Genomic DNA, 26,382 nt, shown 5'->3' with positions numbered 1-26,382 from the left:
CAAGTCTTAAGTTTCTCAATAAAGAAAAAAATCTCCATTAAAAAAAGATAGTGAGACTTTTTGGTTCTTAAATGAAAAAAAAAATCATTAGGGATTCGGTTATCAGAACAATGCCAACCTAGTCAGCGCAAACTAGAACAGGGAACAAAATGGTTAAAAAGTATTTTGAAAAGCCAGCTTTAGGCAAATCAGCAGGGCCTGATGACATACTTCGAAGAGTACTTAAGGAATTGGCAGGTGTTATTACATAGCTGCTAGTGATTATTTTTGAGAACTCAAAAGGATAAAGAAAGTCCCTGTAGACTGAAAAAGGGTAAATGAAGTGCTCATCTTTTTAAAAAGGGAAAAAGGACAATCCTGGTAATTATAGACCTGTCAGCTTAACTTCAGTACAAGGAAAATACAGAACTTAACATCAATCAATTAGCATCAACTTGAAAAGCACAAAGTATTGGGTGGAAATCAACGTGACTTTTCAAAAGGCAAATCATGCCAGGCCAATTAATTTCCTTCTGTGATCAAGTGGCCACATAGGCAAGGAAGGAGCAATAGCTATAATCTCTTTGACCATAAGTAGGGCTGAAAGGTTGACTAAATATGGGAACAGGTTCCTATGGACAGCCAGCAGTCCCCATCTTTTCAAGCAGCTGAGACCTGGATAGAAATCCAGCTGAGAAACCTGGTAGACCAGATGGCCTCCAGAATCGCATCTCATTCCAGATGGTCATTTTAAGAACTAGTCTCACCTCTGTAAGAACTAGTCTTTCAACATGCTTATTTTCTTCAGATCTCAGTTTAAAAGTCAAAGAAGACTCTAATAAAATATCTGCATCTTCATTAGAAAGAATGTTTAAAAAAAAAAAAGACAAAGAAGCAATAAGAAATAAGTTGGTGCCTTTGTGATACTGCTCTTCAGCACATTTGTAAGTGAAGTGTAGGCTTAATCCATAGTGTGTCATTTTCTATTCCTTTAGAGTTTAGAAAAATAAACTTTTGAATGCATAAGGATAAATAAGTAGAAATGTAATGGGTCTCAAATAAGTCTAGGCATTTCTCCAAGTCTCTGAAATTTGATTCCTCTAAACCCATTGATATCTACAGTGTGCAAATGTTTAAAATTCCTATCCAAAGAACTCTAGTTTCTCTGCAGATAGAAGCAGTCCTTGGATCTTTATAACCAGGCAAATTAGGTTGGGTGCTATATTTGTCCTGTACTGGAAGAGTTGCGTGAACTTTCATCATCTGGCTAGCCCATCATGTTGCCTCAGACCAAAATTAAACCCAGAAGATTCAAGACGACCTCTGGGGAAAATAAAGCATTGACATCTCACCAGTATCCATGCCAGACTGCTAAGCTTTATACACAACATTTAGGAAAGATGTTTATTTCCCACAGGAAGCTTTAAGGCCAGAGAGCAATTCTAAACACACCTAAGTATAGATGGGTGTACCAGGTACCAGAGGGGAAGCCCTAAAGAGAGAGAGAGTTTGACTTCTTTTAAAAGAAGAGCATTTCTCTCATTCTTCTGGGCAGTGAAGAAAAAATAGGGACATGGAAGGAAAGAGAAGAAAGAATGAATATACAACGGGAGACCACGGTTAGTTTTCAGCAGGGTTACACACACTCAGCAGTGGACAGATGCTTAATAAAAAGCAAAATAAAAAGGATTTTGGCAAAATCTGATAAAGATTTTTTTGGAGACAGTATCTTGCTCTGTTGCCCAGGCTGGAGTGCAGTGGTGTGATCGTAGCTCACTGAAGCCTCGAACTCCAGAGCTCAAGTGATTCTCTCGCCTCAGCCTCTCAAGTAGCTGGGACTACAGGCACGTGCCAACATGCATGGCTAATTTTTTTATTTTTTATTTTTTGTAGTAATGGGGGTCTCGCTATGTTGCCCAGGCTGGTCTTGAACTCCTCATCTCAAGCCATCCACCCACTTTGGCCTCCCAAAGTGCTGGGATTATAGGGGTGAGCCACCATGCCTGGCCTGATAAGAATTTTATTGGATATATACTAAAATAAGCCCTTCTGAATTAACCTTACCCCAAATGTTCACTCCTTTGCATTAATTCTGTCCATGTTAAGTACTTATTTGTGATCATGTTTTTTCCAGGTAGCTCCCCACCCTGTTAACTTACTATATAAGCAGGAGGACTCAGGCTCTTCAGAAGCCCCTGTATCCATGCATGTGCACGTACACACAGACATGAGCACACCACACACGCTACTCCCAACTCTCTTCTCTCCACACCTCATTCACAGATGAGTTGTGAGACTAGCAGTGTTCTTATCTTGAAAAGAATGAAAGCCCTAAACAACAACATTTAATATAAATGCTGGCAATTATAGCTACACAAAGTAAATACAAAATTTAGCTTTGTTCAGCTTAGAAAAGAGGTCTCATCAACTTTCCCCTAGTCACATACACTGGATTCAGGCCAAGCATTCAGCATGTCTTTGCCTAGGATTTCTTTTGCCTGGTGACCACAGTGGGTCCATTTTCTCTGTCTGTCTTCTTAATTCTGAGGCACTTAGGATGAGACACTTCCACTAGAGCTTGGAAAGCATCATTCAGATTGTACTGACACAATCAGCTATCATCTTTCTGGTTCTGGACTGGGTTGAGCCTCCTTTACCTTCTCTGTGCTGCCACCACCACTCTCAGTAGAGGTTTTTTGTCTTTCAGGTTCCAGCTCTTACTGAATTAATCTCATTAAAATTCCATCTCCCCAGTTACTCAGACCAAAACCCTGGCATCATCTGTTATGGATGACCATCATGTCCCATCATCCAACCTGTAACCCAGCAGCAACTCCTGTGTCCTGTCATTTCAAGATACATCTAGAACGCAACCACTTCTCCCACCCTCCATTGCTACCGTCTTGGTCCACGCCATCATCCTTTGTCTGGATTATTGCAGTAGCCTCGTACCTGGTCTTTCTGCTTCTGTCTTTGCCTGCCTAGAGTTGATTTCCGATAAACAGCCATTGTGTCCTTCATAAAAGCTCAGGGAGATCATGCTGCTCCTCTGCTCAGTACCCTCCAAAGGTCTTTCATCTCCCTGAAAGAAGGTAAAGTCTCGAGAATGGCTATACAGTCCTAAAGACCTCACCTTCTTTTCCTATCTCACTCCATCAGGTACAACTTTCCCCCTTACTGTCTCTGCTCCAGCAGAAAAAAAAAGTGGCTGCAACCCCTGGGGCTCCTCAAATATCACCAGGCATGCGTCCACCTCCAGGGCCATCTCTCCCTAGAGCATTCCAGATGCCGTCTTTTGCCTCCTTCAAGTTTTGGGTTAAATGTAGCTTCTCAGTTTGGTCCTCCATGCAAACATTTAATTCAAAAATACAACCTCCTCCATCCTGGCATTCCTCATCCTCCTCCCCTGTTTCACTCTTCCCGATTGTGTTTTGTCCTTCTAATACACTACATATGTACTTGCTTAGTTTTCTCTCTCCCCATATTAGATGCAAACTCCACAAAGTTGGGATTTGCCTGTTTTATATAATGCTATATCCCCATTACCTAGTGTAGTTCTTGATATAGTAGGTGTACCACATTATTTGCTGAGCACATTAATTAAATGAAAATATCATACCCACACAAAGGCTAGTATGGTTAATGTTCATAGGAGCAGTATTCATAATTGCCAAAAACTTAAATAACCCAAATATCCATCAACTGGTGAACAGATAAACCAAATGAGACAGAGTCTCACTCTGTCACCCAGGCTGGAGTGCAGTGGCGTGATCTCAGCTCACTGCAAGCTCTGCCTCCCGGGTTCACGCCATTCTCCTGCCTCAGCCTCCTGAGTAGCTGGAACTACAGGCGCCCACCACCACGCCCGGCTAATTTTTTTTGTTTTTTTAGCAGGGACGGGGTTTCACTGTGTTAGCCAGGATGTTCTCAATCTCCTGACCTCGTGATCCACCTGCCTCGGCCTCCCAAAGTGCTGGGATTACAGGCATGAGCCACCGCACCCGGCCTCAAATACTGATTCTTGCTGCAACCTGGACAAACCTCAAAAATATTACGCAGCCAGGCACAGTGACTCACACCTGTAATCCCAGCACTTTGGGAGGTCAAGGCGGGCACATCACATGAGCTTAGGAGTTTGAGACCATCCTGGCCAGCATGGCAAAACCCCATCTCTACTAAAAATACAAAAATTAGCTGGGTGTGGTGGTGCATGCCTGTAATTCCAGCTACTCGGGAGACTGAGGCATGAGAATCGCTTGAACCAGGGAGGTGGAGGTTGCAGCGAGCCAAGATCACACCACTACACTCCAGCCCAGGTGACAGAGACTCTGTCTCAAAATAAAAAATAAAATATATATATATATATGCTAAATTAAAGAAGCCAAAAAATGACATATTATACAATTCCATGTGTGAAACATCTAGAAAAGGCGGAAAATCCATAGAGGCAGAAAGCAGATTTGTGGTTGCCTGGAGCTGGAGGAAGGAGCAGGAGTGACTGAAAATGGGCATGAGGAAATTTGGGGAGTTGATAGAAATGTTCTAAAACTGGATTGTAATGATGGTCACACAATTCTATAAGTTTATTACAAGTCATTGAATTGCACACTTAACAATGGTTGCATTTCATGATATGCAAAGTATACCTCAATAAATCTGTTTTCAAAAAGTTAATTTAAAAATTGGAAAGCCACTGTATTAGAAGTACTCTGTTAATGAGGCCAACGCCACAGGCTCAAACCCTTGGAAGCCAATGAGATTGCTTGGACTCTATTTTCATTTCTTTCGTTCAATACATAGGTATGTATGAATCTATAATCTAGGCCCCATAAGAGCGGACATGGCCCTGCCCTCCAGGAGTTTATAATCTAATTAGAAGTTAAAATGCACAGAAATAATTACAGACAGAATACAGAATACCACATTAAGGACATGCTAGCAAAGTCTGTGGTACTGCTGCAAAGACAACTTTGCAGGGAAAAAACAGGAAGGAGAGCAGGATTTAAACAGAATCTTAAAGAATGAGTAGGAGGAGAATAAGCAGGGTTGGATGCTAAGGACTGCCCACAGGCTACCCTCTTTATCCACCTTTCCCTCACATGTCATTGTCATAAGGGATGCTGGAAAGTATAGGAAATATAGAAGCATCAGCAACACAGGGATGTGTCCTACCAGCAGAATACCTGGTACAACCTAGGTGCTTAGCCTGTGTCTATTGAGTGAATTAATGGATGAAGAATGAATGAATGAAAATGTAGGATAAGACTAGCAGCATTTCAGGTAGATTGTGGATTAGCAAGAAGAGATCACACACACACACACACACACACACACACACACACACACACAGAGTCAGCATCTACAAGGTCACATCTTCCTTCAGGAGAAGGAGACAGAGTCAGTGCCCAGATGTACCTGAACAATATCTCTGGCTCTCATTTTTCAGCATTTCAAAATCCCCAAGAACTCACCATTGACTCATTGCAATGCTCCTTTACCCAGGTGTTTTTAATACCAAGTTTAGTCCAAGAACCATGGCCAGAAATCCATTTCCTTCCAAGTCACTAGTGTTATCTTTATATGGGAAGGCAACACCTGAGCATATTATTACACATATCTCTCTAGGTCCTTTATGTGTATATTTTTTTCTTCTGACCTAAATAATACGATTTTGGTGGATAAGAACCATTTTTTTTCTTCTATTGAATTCGTCTTACTGAGTGGGAATACTAAGTGATACGTTTCCTTGTGAATAGAGTGAAATGTTTAATAAGTTCTCTGTAGATGAAGAGATAAAAAGATGGATAGATGGATGTGAATGACTGAACAAATGAAAACAATCCTGGAATGAATACACATCCTGAGTGATGACCTTTTAAAGCCTTTTGTGTATTTCCTGTCTCTATTGTAGAACAAGAAGCAAGCACAGGCATTAGCATTCGAGGAGTCAGAGATGGAATTTGGGTCCAGTAAACAGTGTCATCTGAGGCAACTCCAGCAACTGAAGAAAAAATTGCTGGCCCTTCAACAAGAACTGGAGTTTCGCACAGAGGAGTTGCAGACTTCTTACTGTTCTCTCCGCCAGTATCAGTCCATCCTAGAAAAGCAGACTTCTGACCTGGTTCTTCTGCACCATCACTGCAAACTGAAAGAAGATGAGGTATAGAAAGATTAACCATGGAAATACCCCACATTCTTAGCTACCTGCAGAAATCAGACCAAGCCCACTAGAAAGCAGATGTTGGACTTAGGAGAGCTTTGCAACATCTCAAGCAGGTTTTATAAACTTTCCCCTTTAATTCTTGATCTTTTTGAAGCTGAGCAGAAGGAAACTAAACTGAATGGTGTAACTGGGTGAGATCTCCAGTATTCATGCATGTGGAATATGTGGAATGTGTGTGCAGGCGTGTGTGTGTGTGTGTGTGTGTATAAGCCCATCTTCTCCATTCTATTACCATTGCAATTTAAATGCAAAAGACTGTGGGTCTCTGAGGGTTATAAAAGAGGTATAAGGTCCATTAAATCCACCATTTTTGGAAAAATAAGGTCTTGATAATATATAAATTCCTGGCACCTGCACACTAGATAAGATAACCAGACGTTGACGTTGACTGGGAGTCAATCATTGAGAGTACCAGATAATTTTTTCAGACTGGAGTTTTAGATCATATAGACTTCACTTAAGTATATTCAGGGCATTAATTCCCATTCGTGTTCCAGGGTGGTATTTTCTAAGCCAAAGAGTAGCATCCCTGCAGAATCCCAGGTAAATTGCAAGGACCCAAAGCTGCAGCACTAAAACCACTTGAGCAGTGATAGCACTAGCTGCAGTAAACCATGGGTTCTAAGTGATGGGACAGACATACTCTTCCATCCTGGGGTTTCCCCTGGCATTTTCTTTCTTTAGATTTAAAGATAAAATTTCAAGGAGTTAGGTTCTATTTGAAGGACAGAGAAGAAAAAAAATTTCAAAGAGTGTTTTGGATGGTGCTCTTGCTTAAGGACTAACTTTAAAGACTTTAGGAGCAACCTTAAAGACCATAAACTTTTTTAAAAGGGAATATTGTCACCTAGTGAAAATTTGCTGAAAAGAATTGAGAGTGGGAGGAACAGAGAAAGGTTATTCTAACCCTACAAATATAATCTGTGACTAAGCCTGTGCACACACACATACTTTTAAAAAGACAGTGCAAGGCTGTGTTAAAACTTACTGGTTCAGTACAACTTAAAGAAAAGGGTCCAGCCTGGATCAAGCGACCCTGAATGAGTTAGGATTCTATTTAGCAGCATATAACAGAAAATGAATAAGCTAGTTTACTTCTGTGTCATATTTAAAAAGGTCAGAGACAGGTGGTCTGTTGCTGTTATGGCAACTGCATGTGTCATCAGGTCTAAGGGTCTATCCTTGGGTTCCATCATCATCAGCTCAGGGCTTCCATTCTCTAAGTCACCTGAGGTGCCTCCTGGAGCTCCAACCGTCACATCCTTTTTTTTTTTTTTTGAGACAAAGTCTCACTCTGTCGCCCAGGCTGAGGTGCATTGGCCCAATCTCGGCTCACTGCAACCTCTGCCTCCCGAGTTCAAGTGACTCTCCTGCCTCAGCCTCCTGAGTAGCTGGGATTACAGGCACGTGCCACCACGCCGGGCTAATTTTTGTATTTTTAGTAAAGATGGGGTTTCACCATGTTGGCCAGGCTGGTCTTGAACTCTTGACCTCGGGTGATCCACCCATCTTGGCCTCCCAAAGTGCTGGGATTACAGGCGTGAGCCACCATACTCAGCCACATCCTTGTTCCAAATAATCCAGATAAATGGGCAGGGGACCAGGTGACAAGGGTGGAAAGGAAAGGCACACTCCCCTCCTTTTAAGGACACTTTCCGGAAGCCACAACACCTTCACTTAAATATCACTGGCCAGAATTAGTCACGCGGCAACAGCTACTTTCTAGGAAGCCTAGGAAATGTGGTGTTTTGGGAGGTGCGTTGCTGCCCCCAGTAGAGTCAAGGCTCAATTACTAAGGAAGAGCGGGAGAATAGATATGGGACTCAGCAAACAACAGTCACTGTCAAAGATCCCAAACCGAGAAAGCACTGAGAAAATGATTTTAGACATTCTGCCAAGTTCCCCCAATGTCTTGTTGCACAGCTTCATCAAACTTCTGTCTAAGGTTGGGTTCACTCAACAGCAGACCCTAAAACAAGGATATAAATACAAGTAACTAATTCCGGAGGTGATTCCTGCAAGCACACGAGCAAGTGAGTCAAAGAAGGACCGGAAGCCCATAAAGAACATTGGTATTGAACAGACTGCTTGCTTGGTCCCTCAGGGGAGCTCTGGCAGATAGTGTAGGACATGCCTCAGAGTGAACCCAACACACCCCAGTCACTGGTTGAGGGCTGCTCCTGAGGGTGTTAACTCCCCAGCGCTTCTAACCTACCCCGTCTTCCCTCTCTGGTTGAATGGGCTCCTGGTATCAGAGAAGCCCTCAGGCAGAGCTGAATATGCTTGCAATGGGAATGGGGTTAGCTTGCAAAGAAATAGCAAGTGCCTAGGGGATATGGGCTGGCCACTGATAGCTTCGGTTACAAATATTTGGATATAAAATATTCCTCTCTTCTTCTCCTTACATAGTAGATACCTTACACAAAGTTATCCTTTCCTGAGAAGAATCTCAAATGACAGGCAGCAAGTAGAATGAGCTTCAACTAATGGAACATGTTCTATCAGCATTCTGCATTGGATTATTTAAACTAATATAAAGTCATCCTTGATGACTCTTCTGCTGTTAACTCCTTCAACACATCAGATTCAAGTCATATGATTTAGCACACTCAACTACCTACAGCTGTTTATTCATTTTAACTCTTATCTCCCCAAGATTGTGAAAGTTTTAAACTCTTTGAGGAGTGAGCATATGTCTAATATGTATATATCCCCTCTGCCCTTAACACATGCTCATGAGCTTTCAATAAATATCTGTCCGTTGGTTGACTAATTACTTGATGAGGAAGAAAATAAATCTACATAAGGATTGTGCAAATCCCAGAGGAACTTTGGGTCATGTTCCCCACCTATCTCTTGGGAACTTTGTTGACATCGTCCTGTGTGCAGGAGGAAGTCTACATTTTCTAAGTTCAACTTCTAGAGAATGCCTGGAAAGGAAAAACTACCAGCATTTCAAGCCCTTAAAAAAACAGAGCTATAAAAATCCATTCCTCTTAGTCAACTAGCAAGTATTTACTGAGTTCCTACCACATGCTGGGCAGAATAGGAAATGGATATGGTCCCTGCCTTGAAGGAGCTTACCTCTAACTAGGCCATCTTTTTTTATTTCCAATCATTAACATCTTGACATTACATACTGTAGCTTTTAGATCTGTGCAGCCTCTCTTCTGTTCATCTGGTCTTCTGGTTTAGATACAAGACTTCTCTGCAGGGAGTCTTACAACTGCATCCCTTCCTCATTACATGCTTCCATGGGCTCAATGTGGATTTATTCCTATATCTACAGGTGATTCTCTATGAGGAGGAAATGGGAAATCACAACGAGAACACAGGGGAGAAGCTCCATTTGGCACAGGAGCAACTCGCCTTGGCCGGGGACAAGATCGCCTCCCTAGAGAGGAGCTTAAGCCTCTACAGGGATAAATACCAGTCTTCCCTGAGCAACATCGAGTTACTAGAATACCAAGTGAAGATGTTGCAGGGGGAGCTCGGCGGGATCATGGGTCAGGTAGGACTTAAGCCAGGCCATTCAATCCAGGCAAGTGGACGTGCTCCCAGGTGGTCCCCTCAGACAGTCCCAGCCTCCTCCACTGGAAACCCAAACCTTAACCCAAATGTCATTTCCTGCCCTTGATTTTGTAGCCCTCAGATTTTGAACCTCCAGCTTTCACATATGCTGTAAGATCACTTCTTCACAATTTTGAGGCTCTTTAATTAATATAAAGAGCCACCACTTCAAATAACGCCAAAAGAGAATTACCAAATAAGCTCCAGCCCCACTGTTCCCTGTGGGGTTGGCTGAGCCTTTGTTGAGATTGCATCACAGCTCATCACCCTCTGCCCAACCCTGCTTCCTTCCTCTTCCTTTCACAGGTGTTAATACCAACAGCTCTCCCTAACAATATCCAATCTTTTGTTAGTTCTCATGGGGGTCCGGCAGGGGGCTCTGCTAGGCCACAGGACTCATGCAAACCACAACTTCAGGATCAAATAGGAGGAAAAAGCTATGAAACATGGGAAAGAAGAGTCAAAACACCTGGTTTGTTTCTTTTTTCTTTTAACTGCTGTTTTTAATTACACAAGTAATACAATTATTATAGGCTTTCTAGACAGAAGTACAGAGATTAAATATGAAAGTCTGCCTTCAACCTCTTCCCCATCATTCTCCTCCTCTTCTTAGGTAATTACTTGAATCATATGTTGAGAATCCTCTTGGGGCTTGTGCTATATACAGTTACATATATAAATGGGCGGGAGGTTATTTTTACCTAAGTGGTTATCAAAGTGGTTTTAAAACTTACTTTCAAAATGCATTTTTTTTTTTAAGACAGTGGTGCAGTCTTGCCTCACTGAGGCCTCCGTCTCCCAGGTTCAAGTGATTCTCCTGACTCAGCCTCCAGAGTATCTGGGACTACAGTCACATGCCACTATGCGCAGCTAATTTTTGCATTTTTAGTAGAGACAGGGTTTTGCCATGTTAGCCAGGCTGGTCTCAAACTCCTGACCTCATGTGATCCACCCGCCTCAGCCTGCCAAAGTGCTAGGATTACAGGCATGAGCTACTGCACCCAGCCTAAAATGCACATCTTAACAATTTATTTTACTTACTACCTTGTATTTTGTAGTAGGGATGTACTACTTATTGACTTGTTTTTTCCTCTCTTTACAAACAGGCTGTAATTAACTTCCTTATTTCTTTTGGACAATTCTTGAAGTGTGATTGCTGGGTCAAAGGATATGCTTAGTTTTATTGTTTAAAGATACTTCTAAATTGTATACCAAAAAGGTTCTACCAGTTTACACTTTTACCAACAATAATTAAGAGAGTGTATTTCCCCACTCCCATCCACACTGTGTTTTCATTCTTTTAAAGTTGTGCTAAACGCTGATGGGTATGGGGAAAACGTTAACTGGTTACAATTTTCATTTCCTTAGTTCTAATAGTTGCAGTTTGGGTTACCCAGGAAGCCAACTCGAAGACAGAGTAGTGTGCAGGATATTTTTAGGGAGAGCTCTTGGTATTAACACCAGTGAAAGGAAGGAGAGGAAAGCAAGGTTGGGCAAAGAAAGAAGTTGACCTGTGATGCAGTCTCAACAAAGGCCTCAGCCAACCCCACAGAGCTAGATGAACCTCAGAGCCTTGCTAAATTGAAGGGAAGGGAGCTGGCCTTTAAGCCTCCATGTCATCAACAGTTATGGGATGTGGGCCCCCCAGGGAGAGATGTGTGGCCTTGGGCAAAGCAGTTTTCTTCAGCCTACACAATCCCCATAAAGGGCAATAAGTCCTTCATTGCCAAAGGGGATCTGGAAAGCCCATCACAGTCTCCACCACACTTATGAAGTATTGAGCACTATTCATAAGCGTATTGGTCATATGGATTTCTGTTTCATGAATTACTTGTTAACTCATTTTTTACTGGGTTGTTAGTCTTTTTTTGCATTGGTTTATAGGAACTTCTTAATATATTACAGATAATAATGCTTCATTACGTATGTGGTAAATACTTTCTCCCAGTCTGTAACTTTTCATTTTACTTTATTAGTGGTATTTTTCACCATACAGAAGATTTTAATTTTTATTATTATTATACTTTAAGTTCTGGGGTACATGTGCACAACGTGCAGGTTTGTTACACAGGTAAACATGTGCCAGGCTGGCTTGCTGCACCATCAACTTGTCATTTACATTAGGTATTTCTCCTAATGCTATCCCTCCTCCAGCCCCCCATCCACCGACAGGCCCTGGTGTGTGATGTTCCCCGCCCTGTATCCATGTGTTCTCATTGTTCAGCTCCCACTTATGAGTGAGAACATGCAGTATGTGGTTTTCTCCTCTTGTGATACTTTGCTGAGAATGATGGTTTCCAGTTTCATCCGTGTCCCTGCAAAGGACATGAACTCATCCTTTTTTATGGCTGCATAGTATTCCATGGTGTATATGAGCCACATTTTCTTTATCCAGTCTACATTGATGGGCATTTGAGTTGGTTCCAAGACTTTGCTATTGTGAACAGTGTGGCAATAAACATATGTGTGCATGTGTCTTTATAGTAGAATTATTTATAATCCTTTGGATATATACCCAGTAATGGGATTGCTGGGTCAAATGGTATTTCTAGTTCTAGTTCCTTGAGGAATCGCCACACTGTCTTCCACAATGGTTGAACTAATTTACACTCCCACCAACAGTGTAAAAGCATTCCTATTACTCTACATCCTCTCCAGCATCTGTTGTTTCCTGACTTTTTAATGATCACCATTCTAACTGGCATGAGATGGTATCTCATGGTGGTTTTGATTTGCATTTCTCTAATGACTGGTGATAATGAGCTCTTTTTCCTAAGTTTGTTGGCTGTATAAATGTCTTCTTTTGAGAAGTGTCTGTTCATATCCTTTGCCCATTTTTTGATGGGGTTGTTTTTTTTCTTGAAAATCTGCTTAAGTTCTTTGTAGATTCTGGATATTAGCCCTTTGTCAGATGGATAGCTTGCAAACATTTTCTCCCAATCTGTAGGTTGCCTGTACACTCTGCTGATAGTTTCTTTTGCTGTGCAGAAGCACTTTAGTTTAATTAGATCCCATTTGTCTATTTTGGCTTTATTTGCCATTGCTTTTGGTGTTTTAGTCATGAAGTCTTTACCCATGCCTATGTCCTGAATGGTATTGCCTAGGATTTCTTCTAGGGTTTATATGGTTTTAGGTCTTACATTTAAGTCTTTAATTCATCCTGAGAGAGTTAATTTTTCTATAAGGTGTAAGGAAGGGATCCAGTTCCAGCTCTCTGCATGTGGCTAGCCAGTTTTCCCAGCACCATTTATTAAATAGGGAATCCTTTCCCCATTGCTTGTTTTTGTCAGGTTTGTCAAAGATTAGAGGATTGTATATGTGTGATGTTATTTCTGAGGCCTCTGTTCTGTTCCATTGGTCTATATATCTGTTTTGGTACCAGTACCATGCTGTTTTGGTTGCTGTAGCTTTGTAGTATAGTTTGAAGTCAGGTACCATGATGCCTCCAGCTTTGTTCTTTTTGCTTAGGATTGTCTTCGCTATGCAGGCTCTTTTTTGGTTCCATATAAAATTTAAAGTAGTTTTTTCCAATTCTGTGAATAAACTCAGTGGTAGCTTGATGGGGATAGCATTGAATCTATAAATTTCTTTGGGCAGTATGGCCATTTTCACGATATTGATTCTTCCCATCCATGAGCATGGAATGTTCTTCCATTTGTTTGTGTCCGCTTTTATTTCCTTAACAGTGGTTTGTAGTTCTCCTTGAAGAGGTCCTTCACATTCCTTGTAAGTTGGATTCCTAGGTATTTTATTCTCTTTGTAGCAATTGTGAGTGGGAATTCACTCATTATTTGGCTCTCTGTTTGTCTGTTATTGGTGTATAGGAATGCTTGTGATTTTTGCACACTGATTTTGTATCCTGAGATTTTGCTGAAGTTGCTTATCAGCTTAAGGAGATTTTGGGCTAAGACACTGAGGTTTTCTAAATATACCACCATGTCATCTGCAAACAGAGACAATTTGACTTCCTCTTTTCCTAATTGAATATCCTTTATTTCTTTCTCTTGCCTGATTGCCCTGGCCAGAACTTCCAATACTGTATTGAATAGGAGTGGTGAGAGAGGGCATCCTTGTCTTCTGCCGAATTTCAAAGGGAATGCTTCCAGTTTTTGCCCATTCAGTATGATATTGGCTGTGGGTTTGTCATAAATAGCTCTTATTATTTTTAGATATGTTCCATCAATACCTAGTTTATTGAGAGTTTTTAGCTTGAAGGGCTGTTAAATTTTGTCGAAGGCCTTTTCTGCATCTATTGAGGTAATCGTGGTTTTTGTCGTTGGTTCTGTTTATGTGATGGATTACATTTATTGATTTGCGTGTGTTGAACCACCGTTGCATCCCAGGGATGAAGCCGACTTGATCATGGTGGATAAGCTTTTTGATGTGCTACTGGATTCGGTTTGCCAGTATTTTATTGAGGATTTTCTCATCGATGTTCATCCGGGATATTGGTCTAAAATTCTGTTTTTTTGTTGTCTCTGCCAGGTTTTGGTATGAGGATGATGCTGGCCTCATAAAATGAGTTAGGGAGGATTCCCTCTTTTACTATTGATTGGAATAGTTTCAGAAGGAATGGTACCAGCTCCTCTTTGTACCTCTGGTAAAATTCAGCTGTGAATCCATCTGGTCCTGAACTTATTTTTGTTGGCAGGCTATTAATTATTGCCTCAATTTTAGAATCTGTTATTGGTCTATTCAGAGATTCAACTTCTTCCTGATTTAGTCTTGGGAGGGTGTATGTGTCCAGGAATTTATCCATTTCTTCTAGATTTTCTAGTTTATTTGTATAGAGGTGTGTATAGTATTATCTGATGGTAGTTTGTATTTCTGTGGGATCGGTGGTGATATCCCCTTTATCATTTTTTATTGCATCTATTTAATTCTTCTCTCTTTTCTTCTTTATTAGTCTGGCTAGCGGTCTATGTATTTTGTTGATCTTTTCAAAAATCCAGCTCCTGGATTCATTGATTTTTTTGAAGGGTTTTTTTGTGTCTCTTACCTCCTTCGGTTCTGCTTTGATCTTAGTTATTTCTTGTCTTCTGCTAACTTTTGAATTTGTTTGCTCTTACTTCTCTAGTTCTTTTAATTGTGATGTTAGGGCGTCGATTTTAGATCTTTCTTGCTTTCTCTTGTGGGATTTAGTGCTATAAATTTCCTTCTACACACTGCTTTAAATGTGTTCCAGAGATTCTGGTATGTTGTGTTTTTGTTCTCATTGGTTTTAAAGAACATCTTTATTTCTGCCTTCATTTCGTTACTTACCCAGTAGTCATTCAGGAGCAAGTTGTTCAGTTTCCATGTAGTTGTGCAGTTTAGAGTGAGTTTCTTAATCCTGAGTTCTAATTTGATTGCACTGTGGTCTAAGAGACAGTTTCTTGTGATTTCTGTTCTTTTACATTTGCTGAGGAGTGTTTTACTTCCAATTATGTGGTCAATTTTAGAATAAGTGCGATGTGCTGAGAAGAAAGTATATTCTGTTGATTTGGGGTGGAGAGTTCTGTAGATGTCTATTAGGTCCACTTGGTGCAGAGTTGAGTTCAAGTCCTGGGTATCCTTGTTAATTTTCTGTCTCATTGATCTGTCTGATATTGACAGTGGGGGTATTAAAGTCTCCCAGTATTATTGTATGGGAGTCTAAGTCTCTCTTTGTAGGTCTCTAAGAACTTGCTTTATGAATCTGGGTGCTTCTCTCTTGGATGCATATATATTTAGGATAGTTAGCTCTTCTTGTTGCATCGATCCCTTTACTATTATGTAATGCCAGAATATTTTAATTTTTATGGAGTTGAATCTGTCAGTCCTTTATAAATTCTAGGTTTTATGTCTTGCTTAGAAAGGCCTTCACTGCCTTCAGGATTATAAAGGTTTATTGTGTATTTTCTTTAGCACTTTTATAATTTTGCATTTTTATGTTTTTATCTTTAGTCCATCTGGAATATATATTATATATGTATAATGACATAAGGCTCTAATTTTATTGTTTAAATGGATATCCAGTAGTCCCAAAACCATTTATTGAACATCCCAGGCCTTCCACACTGGTTCAGGTACCAGCTCACAAACTGATTCTTCTGTACACGGGACCTTCTCTGGATTGTGTATTCTTTTTATCTTTCTGCCAGTTCCTGTGCCAGTGTCAGAGTTTTTTAGTGACTTTAACTGGTAGCTTGTTTTAATAGATCCTGTTAGGACAGGTCCTCCTTCACTTTTCTACACTTTCCATTTTTTCTTGGCCATTTGTTTATTTCTTCTCTTAATAAAATTTAGATTCATGTTGACTGACTTTCAAATTATGTATGAATTTGGGGGAAATTAGCATGCCCTATGGAATATAACATATTTCTAATTTTATGCAAGTTTTCTTGTGTATCCTTCAGTAAGGTTTTGTACTTTTCTCTGTAGATCTCACATATTTCTTGCTATGTTTATTCCTAGACATATTTCAGTTGTTATTGGTTTTATAAATGGGATCTTTTATACATTTAATTTTATTAAATTTTTTTTTTGAGATGGAGTTTCACTCTTGTTGCCCAGGCTGGAGTCCAATGGGACAATCTCAGCTCACTGCAACCTCTGCCTCCCACGTTCAAGCAATTCTCCTGCCTCAGACTCCCAAGTAGCTGGGATTACAAGCATGTGCCACCAGGCCCAGCTAATTTTGTATTTTTAGTAGAGATGGGTGTTTCTCCATGTTGGTCAGGCTGACCTCGAACTCCTGACCTCAGGTGATCCGCCTACCTTGGCCTCCCAAAATGCTGGGATTACAGGCGTAAGCCACCAGGCCCAGCCAATTTTTTTTGTTTCTGAGATGGAGTCTCACTCTGTCACCCAGTCTTGAGTGCAGTGAGGCAGTCTCTGCTCACTGCAACCTCCGCCTCCTGGGTTCAAGCAATTCTTCTGCCTCAGCCTTCTGACTAGCTGGGACTACAGGTACATGCCACCACGGACAGGTAACTTTTGTTATTTTTGCAGAGACAGAGTTTCACCATGTTGGCCAGGCGGGTCTTGAACTCCTGACCTCAAGTGATCTGCCCACCTCAGCCTCCCAAGGTACTGGGATTACAGGTGTGAGCCACCATGCCTGGCCTAATTGTATTATTACTGATATATAGGAAAACTTCTCTCTTATCCTGCTACCTTACTGAGCTCTCTTACCAGATTTTCACTTGACTGTCTTGGATTTTCCTAAATTGCTTTCCCTTTCAAAATTTACACAACTTGTTTTCCACCTTATCATATTGACCAGCACCTCTAGAGCAATGTGGAATTGTGTAGCCTCTTTGCCTTGCTCCTCAATTTAAAGGAAGTAATTCTTGTATTTCACTGTTAAGTATAATGCCTGTTTTTGGCTTCTTTTCAATCTTTTTTCTCAAATTGCAAATATGACTCTGTATATTTAGCTTATCAAGAATTGTTATGAGGAATAAAGGATGAATTTTATCAGATATTTTTATTAGCATCTATCCTTCAAGGAAGCAGATTACATGAATAGATTATCATATATAGTAACAATCTTTATGTTCCTGGAATAAACTCTACTTTATCATAACATATTATTAATAATTTTAATGAACTTTACTAAATTTATTAAAAGTTTATTTTTTTCATCCATTTTCAGAAATGAGATTAGTTTGATGGCTTAAATGTTTGTGCTTTCCTCACATATTGGTGTCTGGATTATGCCATCCTAATATAATGAGCTGGAAAGCTTTTTACCTCCTTTTAAATCTCTGGAACTGTTTATATAACATAGGAAATATCTATTTCTTTAGTATTACAAATAAACCCAACTGTTTCTCATTACTGTGCTCAGCAGTCCCTTCACCTCTTCTACATTCTTGCAGTTTTCCTTGTGCTGTAAATAATTCCTTCTTAATTCTTTCAGAAACAATTGTGGGTGGCACAATTTCTCAATATTTCCATGTCTGAGCAAGGTTTATTTTGTCATCATCCTTGAATGCTAGTTTGGCTGTATATACAAACTTTCAAAAGCATCTTCCCTTAAGTCTTCGAAGATACTGCTGCATTTCCTTGTACCACCCAGTATTAGAGACGCATTGTTAGATGTCAATGTGTTTCTCATTTTTCGTAGATTACCTGTTTTATCTCTTTGAACACTGGAGGTTTTTAGGCTCAGGGGGTTAAGCCACTCAACACTTCACTAACCCTTTTAGTCTGAAGATCTACATTTTTCTTCACATCAGAGAATATTTCTCCTATTCCTTCTAAATTAATTTCCATTTTTCATCTCATAGTATTAAGAAGATATTGGGAGCTGTAGATATCTTCTTCCTTGTTAGCTTTTCTGTTATGTTTTCCAGTCATTTGCCCCTATAGACTCTGTATTACCTACATGAACATCATTTACAGTCAGTTTTAGATTTCTGCCTGGCGTTTCTGCAGCTTGCTCACGGGGGGCTTTCATGCTCAGTGAACATGAAGTATTCCTAACTTTGCCTGAAAAAGCCCGGTTAGGGAGACAAGTTTAATGGGGAAAGGATCTACCATCCAAACTAGAATTTTTTTTTTTTCACCGTGTATATCAATTTACCCCCTTATAAATGCGAACCAGTAAGAGGGCAGTAACCTTCATGCATGATTTCAAACGATCTAGGGAAAGACATTTTAAAAAAAACAAACAAACATGGTTCAAGGAAAATAGCCATACTCATGTTGATGACAGTGTTAAGTGTTAATTTCTTTGAAGCACAATAGTACAAGATCCAATTTTAAACATGATCTGGGAGTCCTACTTCTATGAATTTAATGTACACAATTATCAGAATAAATACTCAAAGATTTATGTGCAAAAGTATTCATTTCAGCTTTGTTTCAGAAAAAACAATGTGGAAACAACCTATATTCTCATCAGTAGGAAACCAGATTCACACATTTAAAAGCAATTTAAAAGAACAAGATAGAAGCACATGTACTAGCATTGATAAATCTCTAACACATCTTGCTGAGTAAAAAAACATATTTTTTATGTTTTAAAAGCCAACGTAATTTATATTGTAGAGATTCATTTATATTATGTAAATATAGTATAAAGTTCTAGAATATGCACAGACTGTCATCTCTGGAAAGTAAAGAGATAATGAAATTAGAAGTAATGGTCGAAGAAAAATTCAGATCTGCCTGTAGTGTTACAATGTTTTAGAGAGACAATATAAATATAATTACCTTTGTAATTTGAAATTAATTTTAAAAGAGGAGTAAGGTAGATCAATAAGTAACAATATGAAAACTATCTTAAATTAATTGTCAAGTGAAAACACAATGTTTAAATACTGTATAGAAGACTCATTTGTCGGCCGGGTGTGGTAGCTCAGGCCTGTAATCCCAGCACTTTGGGAGACTGAGACGGGTGAATCACCTGAGATTAGCAGTTTGAGACCTGCCTGGCCAACATGGCGAAACCCCGTCTCTACTAAAAAATACAAAAAAAATTAGCCTGGCGTCGTGGCGCATCCCTGTAATTCCCACTACTTGGGAGGCTGAGGCAGGAGAATCGCTTGAACCCGGAAGGCTGAGGTTGCAGTGAGCCAGGATAGTGCCACTGAGCTCCAGCCTGGGTGACAGAGTGAGACTCCATCTCAAAAAAAAAAAAAGACTCATTTGTGTAAGAAAAAAAGTGAGAGTTATATGTGTATACGTATATGCATATACAAATATGCATAAAATATTCCTGAATGATATCCAAAAAGCTGGTAACATGGATTGTCATCAAGAAGGGGACCTGAGTCATAGTTAGGATGGAGGAAGACTTATCTTTCAGTGTCTTCTTTTGTGAACCATTTGGGCTTTTTACCATGTATATGCACTAGTTAATATTTTTTCTTTTGTTAAAGAAACCATGATTTCCATATATGAACATACACCTTTAGAATATAGGTCTAGAGATTTTCCGTGCTCGTGGAATTCTGAAGTAACTCACAAACTATAAACAAAACCAACCCATTATTTTTAAATCTCTCAGGAGCCTGAGAACAAGGGTGATCATTCAAAGGTACGAATATACACTGCTCCTTGCATGATTCAAGAGCATCAGGAGACCCTGAAACGACTGTCTGAGGTCTGGCAAAAGGTCTCTGAACAGGATGATCTCATTCAAGAACTTCGAAATAAGCTGGCCTGCAGTAACGCTTTGGTAAGGGCCTTCTTCTAGAAATGTCTCTGGGAGACCCTCAATCAAGACATGGGGAGAGAAAGGAGGGAAAAAGAGTCACCTAAATTAATCTTTTTCACCAAGAATCCTCAAATGTCTGATATATACTTGCCTTCCCACTTTGTTCATATTCTCCATGATAATGCCTCTCCCCATCCACGTAGTTTGAAATTCTAAAGAATCTTAAAATCTCTCACACAACAACCTAAATGCCCATCAGTCGGGAAATGGTTAAAGAGATTAAGAGAAATAATTAAAGAGATATCCCTATTGTGGAATAATATGCAGCCAGTAAAAACAACTAAGAACATCTGTAAGAGCGGCACGGAAGGAGCTTTGTGACTTATTGCCGAGAATAAGTTGCAGAATTCCATGTATAGTTCAGTCCTACTTTTGTTTTATCTCTGATGATAATACTAATCTGTAAGTACAAACTGAATTTTCAATACTGTCCTCTCCCTTAGTGGAAGTGAGAGAGGGGGGAATAAGTGAAGAGGGGGTTTCACTTTTCCATGCTTGGGTTTTATTTGAATTATTTTCAACAAATTCAAAAAAGCATAAAATTAAAACCAAAATTTCGTGTTTTTTTAATTTTGAAAAAAGAAATTACACACACAGTCACACACTCCATAAGGAACTTCCTTCTTTAATTCTCAAACTTTGTATCCTGTCCTCTGATAGATTAGGTACATCTCTCCATCACAGCCCCTGAAGAACCTTCTTCTGCCTCATCAAATGGACCAAACAGAGGTTTAGGAGAGAGTGCAAGTGTGGGCATTGATGAACTTGAGACAGATCACATATGCCTTAGAAAACCTTGATGTCAGATGGGGAGCTTAACTCCTTCTCCCTACCTACCCCACAGGGAATGCCTGATGAATTGTATAATTCTGCAACAAACTTATGCCACAGAAAGGAACACTCTGAAATAATAATCATGGTAACAAGCATGTTTCATTGATCATCCGGCATAACCGATCTAAGCTTATTTGCAGGTTCTGGAGCGTGAAGAGGCTTTGATAAAACTACAAGCCGACTTTGCTTCCTATACAGCTACCCACAGATACCCTCCCAGCTCCTCAGAAGAGTGTGAAGACATCAAAAAGGTGGGAGAAATTTGCTGATCTGTACCTACCGGGATCGGGCTGAGCTGGGTTTGATTCTGGGCTTTCCTACTTATTTTTTATTTTTATATGACAGTTTATATTTTATTTTATATCTGTATGACCTTGGTTGGCCCTGCCACAAGGATACTGTGTATAATGTATACCAAACTTCAAAGACAGGCTGCATTCAGTTTTGGAATTGCACCTGTCTCTTAACCCACTTCTAACAGTACACCTAAACAAGAGAATACTTCTGTTGCCTTGCTAGATTCAAAAGGACCATCCAGCCTCCTAGTGTCTGGCTGGAGTTGAAAAGTAGCTAATTTAGGAAAGATTATTAATCCAAATTTATTCCCCCTGCTTTTTTTTTTTTTTTTTGAGAACTCTGTGTTTGCAAAATTCAAAACAGTATCGAAAGTTGATTCTAATAATAAATAAGCAGTTAAACCATGTAAACAAATAGCAAGAATTGATTGGCCAGGTGTGGTGGCTCATGCCAGTAACCCCAGAACTTTGGGATGCCAAGGCGAGCAGATCACTTGAGGTCAGGAGTTTGAGACCCACCTGTCCAACTTCGTGAAACCCCATCTCTACTAAAAATACAAAAATTAGCCAGGTGTGGTGGCGCATGCCTGTAGTCCCAGCTACTAGGGAGGCTAAGGCAGGAGAATCACTTGAACCCAGGAGGTCGAGGTTGCAGTGATCTGAGATCACACCACCGCACTCCAGTCTAGGCCACAGAATGAGACTCCATATCAAAAAAAAAAAGATGAACCAGGAGTTAAAACATGGCCAGGTGTCCTCTTAGGTGAGGTCCTGTTAAGTCAGCTGTGACTGAACTTGGTACCTGGCAAAGCCAGCCACAGGAGGCCACGCTGGGCAGGTGCTGGCATGCCTGCATGCCTCAAGACTGATGCCAAAATAGGGGTGAAGTGGGGTGGCAGAGGGAATAAACAACACGTCAGCTCCCCAAGGGGTTCTCTAGTGGGGGAGGAGGAGACTCTCCTCTTTCCAGGACTTTCCAATCCCAGAAACTTGGTTGAACAAGGGATCAATATTGAACTTTGTAATTCTTCCTTGGACATCTGTCAATATTTATTTTAAAGATCAGTTACATGTTATTCACATCCTGACCTAGAGCAAAAATCTCATAAGACTCCATTTTTTTAATGATACAAACTTCCCCAAGAAGCAGAGTACATCTTCCCCCATCGTGCTGTGTTTCCTTTCCAAAGCCTTCATGCTTAGCAACGAGAGACCCACGCCAGCTTTTACCAGCAAGCCTCTCCTCCCATCGGCCAGTGTGGCACAGTGTGGGGCTTTGAGTCCCTGCAGTGCCCACTCCTGGGTCCTCTCCCCAATATCCCTGATGCCCAGGCAACGAATTGCTGCTCCCCAGCCACATGCTCCTGCCTTCTTTTGGTGAGGAAGACAATCCCCTCTCCTTCAAGGTAGAAGCCAAAGGCCTTGCAGAAGGGCCCCAAGCCCCATGTGATGTGACCACCAGCTCCTCACCCCTCCTCCAGCTCTCCCCATCGCCTGCTCCGTGCCAGCCGCACTTGCCTCCTACATGTTCCCTCCACAGGCCTTGTCTCTGGCTAGTCTCCCCGCCTGAAAGCTCACCTCCAGCAAGTCTCAGCTGAGAGGCCATCTTTACAGGGAGGCCAGCCTATTGTCCTACTTAAAATTACAACATGCACCTCACCCACCCATGCCCTTCCATTCCCCTTCACTCTTCTGTTTCCCCCATAGCACTTATCAACTGTTAGCATTTTCTATAAGTCACTACTTATTATGCTCTTCATCTCACCCACTAAGGCAGCTCTGCGGGGACAAGGATTTGTCTGTGTCTTTTGCTTCACATTATTTGCTTTGAAAACATTAACAGAGTCATGCCCAGCACCCAGGACAGTGCCGGGCACACAGTAGATTCTCCATAAACAACTGTCTGTCTCAGCGAGGAAGGAATACAGGGATGGCTGCTTTTATGTGTATTCCGTGTGAGCCTGAGAAGTCTGCAGTATCCTTTTGTTTTATTCTGTTTTAAAAAAAAATGTAATTGAGGTACAGTGGACAAATTCACCATTGGTTTTTAGTATATTCACAACATTGGGCAATCATCACCACTACCTAATTCCAGAACATTTGTGTCACCCCAGAAGAAACCCTGTACCAGCAGTCACTCCATGTACCCATCCCCTGGCCCCCAGCAACCGTTACTCTACTACTCTGTCCCTACCGACTGTTGTGTGTGGCCGCTGGGCATTTTAGAAAGCATTCTCCATTCTCTCTCATCTCCTCATCCTGCCCTATTCTTCCATCTGCCAGATACTGAAGCACTTGCAGGAGCAGAAAGACAGCCAGTGCCTGCATGTGGAGGAGTACCAGAACCTGGTGAAGGATCTGCGCATGGAACTAGAGGTCGTGTCGGAACAGAAGAAAAACATCATGAAGGGTAAACCAGGGTGGCAGGCTGTGGCAGGGGAGCCAGATGGAAGCCTAGCTCTCCCCTGAGCATAGACTCTCCCGCCCCATGGTAGACATGATGAAGCTGGAGCTGGACCTGCACCGACTGCGGGAGGAGACATCTGCCCACATTGAGAGGAAGGATAAGGACATCGCCATCCTGCAGTGCCGGCTGCAGGAGCTGCAGCTGGAGTTCACCGAGACCCAAAAGCTTGCTTTGAAGAAAGACAAGGTAAAATGAGGAACACTGGTTGGATTCCCAATGGGGCAGGTGTGAGGCCATGCCCTGGCAGGAACCGGTTCTGCCTTCACCCACCGTGATTGCTTTGGGAGCCTCAACATAAGCACAATGAGATGGTGGCTCTTCAGGCCCAGGTGCAATTCTAAGCACTTCTTTGGTATTTCTCATCATACATAATAAATGAATCTGATCATGCAGGGACCAAAACAGAGGCACTGACTTTTCCCAAGCCCCGCAAGGTAGCAAGAGCATTTGGGACACACTTACTTGCATGATTCCCTTATACTCTTTTTATGCTTGATAGTGGAAGGAAATGATATAAAATAATAGGTAGCCTTACTAAGAATTTCAAGTGAATTTCACTTTTAAAATTACAAATATCTGGCTGGGCATGGTAGCTCATGCCTGTAATCCCAGCACTTTAAGAGGCCGAGGTGGGGAGATCCCTTGAGCCCAGTTTGAGACCAGCCTGAGTAACATGATGAAACCCTGTCTCTACAAAAAAATGCAAAAATTATCTGGGCACGGTGGTGTGCACCTGTAGTCCCAGTTACTTGGGAGGCTCAAGTCACAGGATCATGTGAGCCCCTTGAGCCCAGGAGGTGGAGGCTGCAGTGAGTCGTGATCATGCCATGCACTCCAGCCTGGACCTAGAATGAGACCCTATCTCAAAACAAACAAACAAATTACAAATAGTTTATGAATATGTAAATAGGCAGTTTGAAAATATTAATGGAGCTGTGCCCTAAAAGAACTGTTACTGCCAACATAAATCAAGTTCTTAGAAAAACCTAGAAATGGAACCAAGAACAGAAAAGTTGTGAAACCAATGCAAGCTTTTGTAAGCAGTACTATTCCGACTCTGAACTTCCGTCAGAGCTATTAAAAATAATCCAGCTGAGGGCTGGGTGCAGTGACCCACACTTGGAATCCCAGCACTTTGGGAGGCCGAGGCAGGTGGATCACTTGAGGTCAGGAGTTCAAGACCAGCCTGACCAACATGGTGAAAGCCCGTCTCTACTAAAACAAACAAACAAACAAACAAACAAACCACAAAATTAGCTGGACATGTGGTGCACGGCTGTAATCCCAGTTACTTGGGAGGCTGAGGCAGGAGAATGACTTGAAGCCGGGAGGGGAGGCTACAGTGAGCCAAGATTGCACCACTGCACTCCAGCCTGGGCAACAAGAGTGAACTCTGTCTCAAATAATAATAATCACCATCATCATCATCCAGTTGATAGGCTGGCTGGTCAGGAAAACCTCCTGTTTCAAGGCACAGAGGAGATATGCCCATCAAAACAGAGGCATTTGGAGAGATGATGACAAGGCACAGAGTCTGGGTAAACAGCTTTGAGTCATTTGTATATTCACTCCACAAATATTTTTGAGCCCTGAGATATGCCAAGCACTGTCCTAGACACTAAGAGTATAATAAAACCTGCAACATGCCACCTCTCATGGAGCTTGCACTCCTGTGTGGGGAGACAGCCAGTAAACAAAATTAATATATAATACTGATATACCCACGTCAGACACCGATAAATCCCTCCGACAGCTTGGTGGCGGTTTTACACAGAGTGATCAGGGAAGTCCTCTCTGATAAGGTGACATTGGGGCAGAGATTTGAACGAAGTGAGGGAGCCACCCAGGCAGAGGTCTGGTGGACGAATATTCCAGGCAGAGGGAATAGCAAGTGCAAAGGCCCTGAGGTGGGGTCTGCTTGGAGTGTTCCAGGAGCTCAGCGGAAGCAGAGAGGGGTGGGGGTGGCAAGAGGTGAGGTCAGACAGGTAGCCTCGGACCAGACCATAGGGTGATTGTAAGGACTCCCTCCTTTTTCTAAGAGATGGAAGCCAGTGGAGGGTTTTGAGCTGAGGCAAAAGATCTGACTTGCACTTTTAAGATCCCCGCCTCTAGCTGGGCGCAGTGGCTCATGCCTGTGATCTCAGAACTTTGGGAGGACAAGGTAGGAGGATCACTTGAGCCCAGGAGTCTGAAACCAGCCTGGGCAACATGGTGAGACCCCATCTCTGCAAAAAGAATGTTTAAACTAGCTGAGTGTGATGGCCACCCCTGTAGTCCCAGCTACTCAGGATGTTAGCGGTGGTAGTTATCCGTATGGGTCTATAGCAACCTCAGATCTTGCCTCCTTAGAAGAAAGAATTTGACTGAGGGACAGAAGGCAGAAGGAGAGACTGAGGCAAGTTTTAGAGCAGGCAGGAGTGAACATTTTTTAAAAGCCTTAGAGCATTAATGAAAGGAAGGAAAATACACTTGGAAGAGGGCCAAGGAGGTGACTTGAGAGACTGAATGCCGTTTGACCTCTTGACTTGGGGTTTTCTTACTGCAACCTGCCAGGTTCAAGCGATTCTCCTGCCTCAGCCTCCCAAGTAGTTGGGATTACAAGTACCCACCACCATGCCTGGCTGATATTTGTATTTTTAGTATGAGATGGGGTTTCACCGTGTTGGCCAGGCTGGTCTCTAACTCCTGACTTCAAGTGATCCACCTGCCTCGGCCTGCATATACTCCTGGGGTCCTGCATTACTTCTCACCATTCTCCTAACTCCTGAGACCTTACCCAGGAATCTGCTGCTCACCAGTTTCAGGTGTTTTCTATCTATTAGGA

General features: G+C 41.5%; 1 protein-coding gene across 4 annotated transcripts in view; it reads left to right on the top strand.

Moving 5' to 3' along the window:
- PMFBP1 (polyamine modulated factor 1 binding protein 1) overlaps positions 1-26,382 on the top strand; it is a 56,461-nt gene that overhangs the window by 13,836 nt on the left and 16,243 nt on the right. For 3 of the 4 annotated variants that reach the window (XM_017953505.3, XM_003917125.2, XM_009196787.4), the window contains exons 4-9: positions 5,891-6,139; positions 9,492-9,713; positions 19,752-19,922; positions 20,936-21,046; positions 23,375-23,501; positions 23,587-23,744. In XM_017953505.3, the coding sequence (XP_017808994.1) occupies positions 5,891-6,139; positions 9,492-9,713; positions 19,752-19,922; positions 20,936-21,046; positions 23,375-23,501; positions 23,587-23,744 (1,038 nt within the window). Of the gene's footprint in view, positions 1-5,890; positions 6,140-9,491; positions 9,714-10,181; positions 10,245-19,751; positions 19,923-20,935; positions 21,047-23,374; positions 23,502-23,586; positions 23,745-26,382 lie in introns of those variants that run through there. The other variant, XM_009196788.3, reaches the window with a different exon arrangement.

This window comes from Papio anubis, chromosome 18 (assembly GCF_008728515.1).
Source record: "Papio anubis isolate 15944 chromosome 18, Panubis1.0, whole genome shotgun sequence".
NCBI lineage: Eukaryota > Metazoa > Chordata > Mammalia > Primates > Cercopithecidae > Papio > Papio anubis.
Note: the sequence above shows the minus strand (reverse complement) of the source record. Positions and strands in the feature narration are given on the sequence as shown.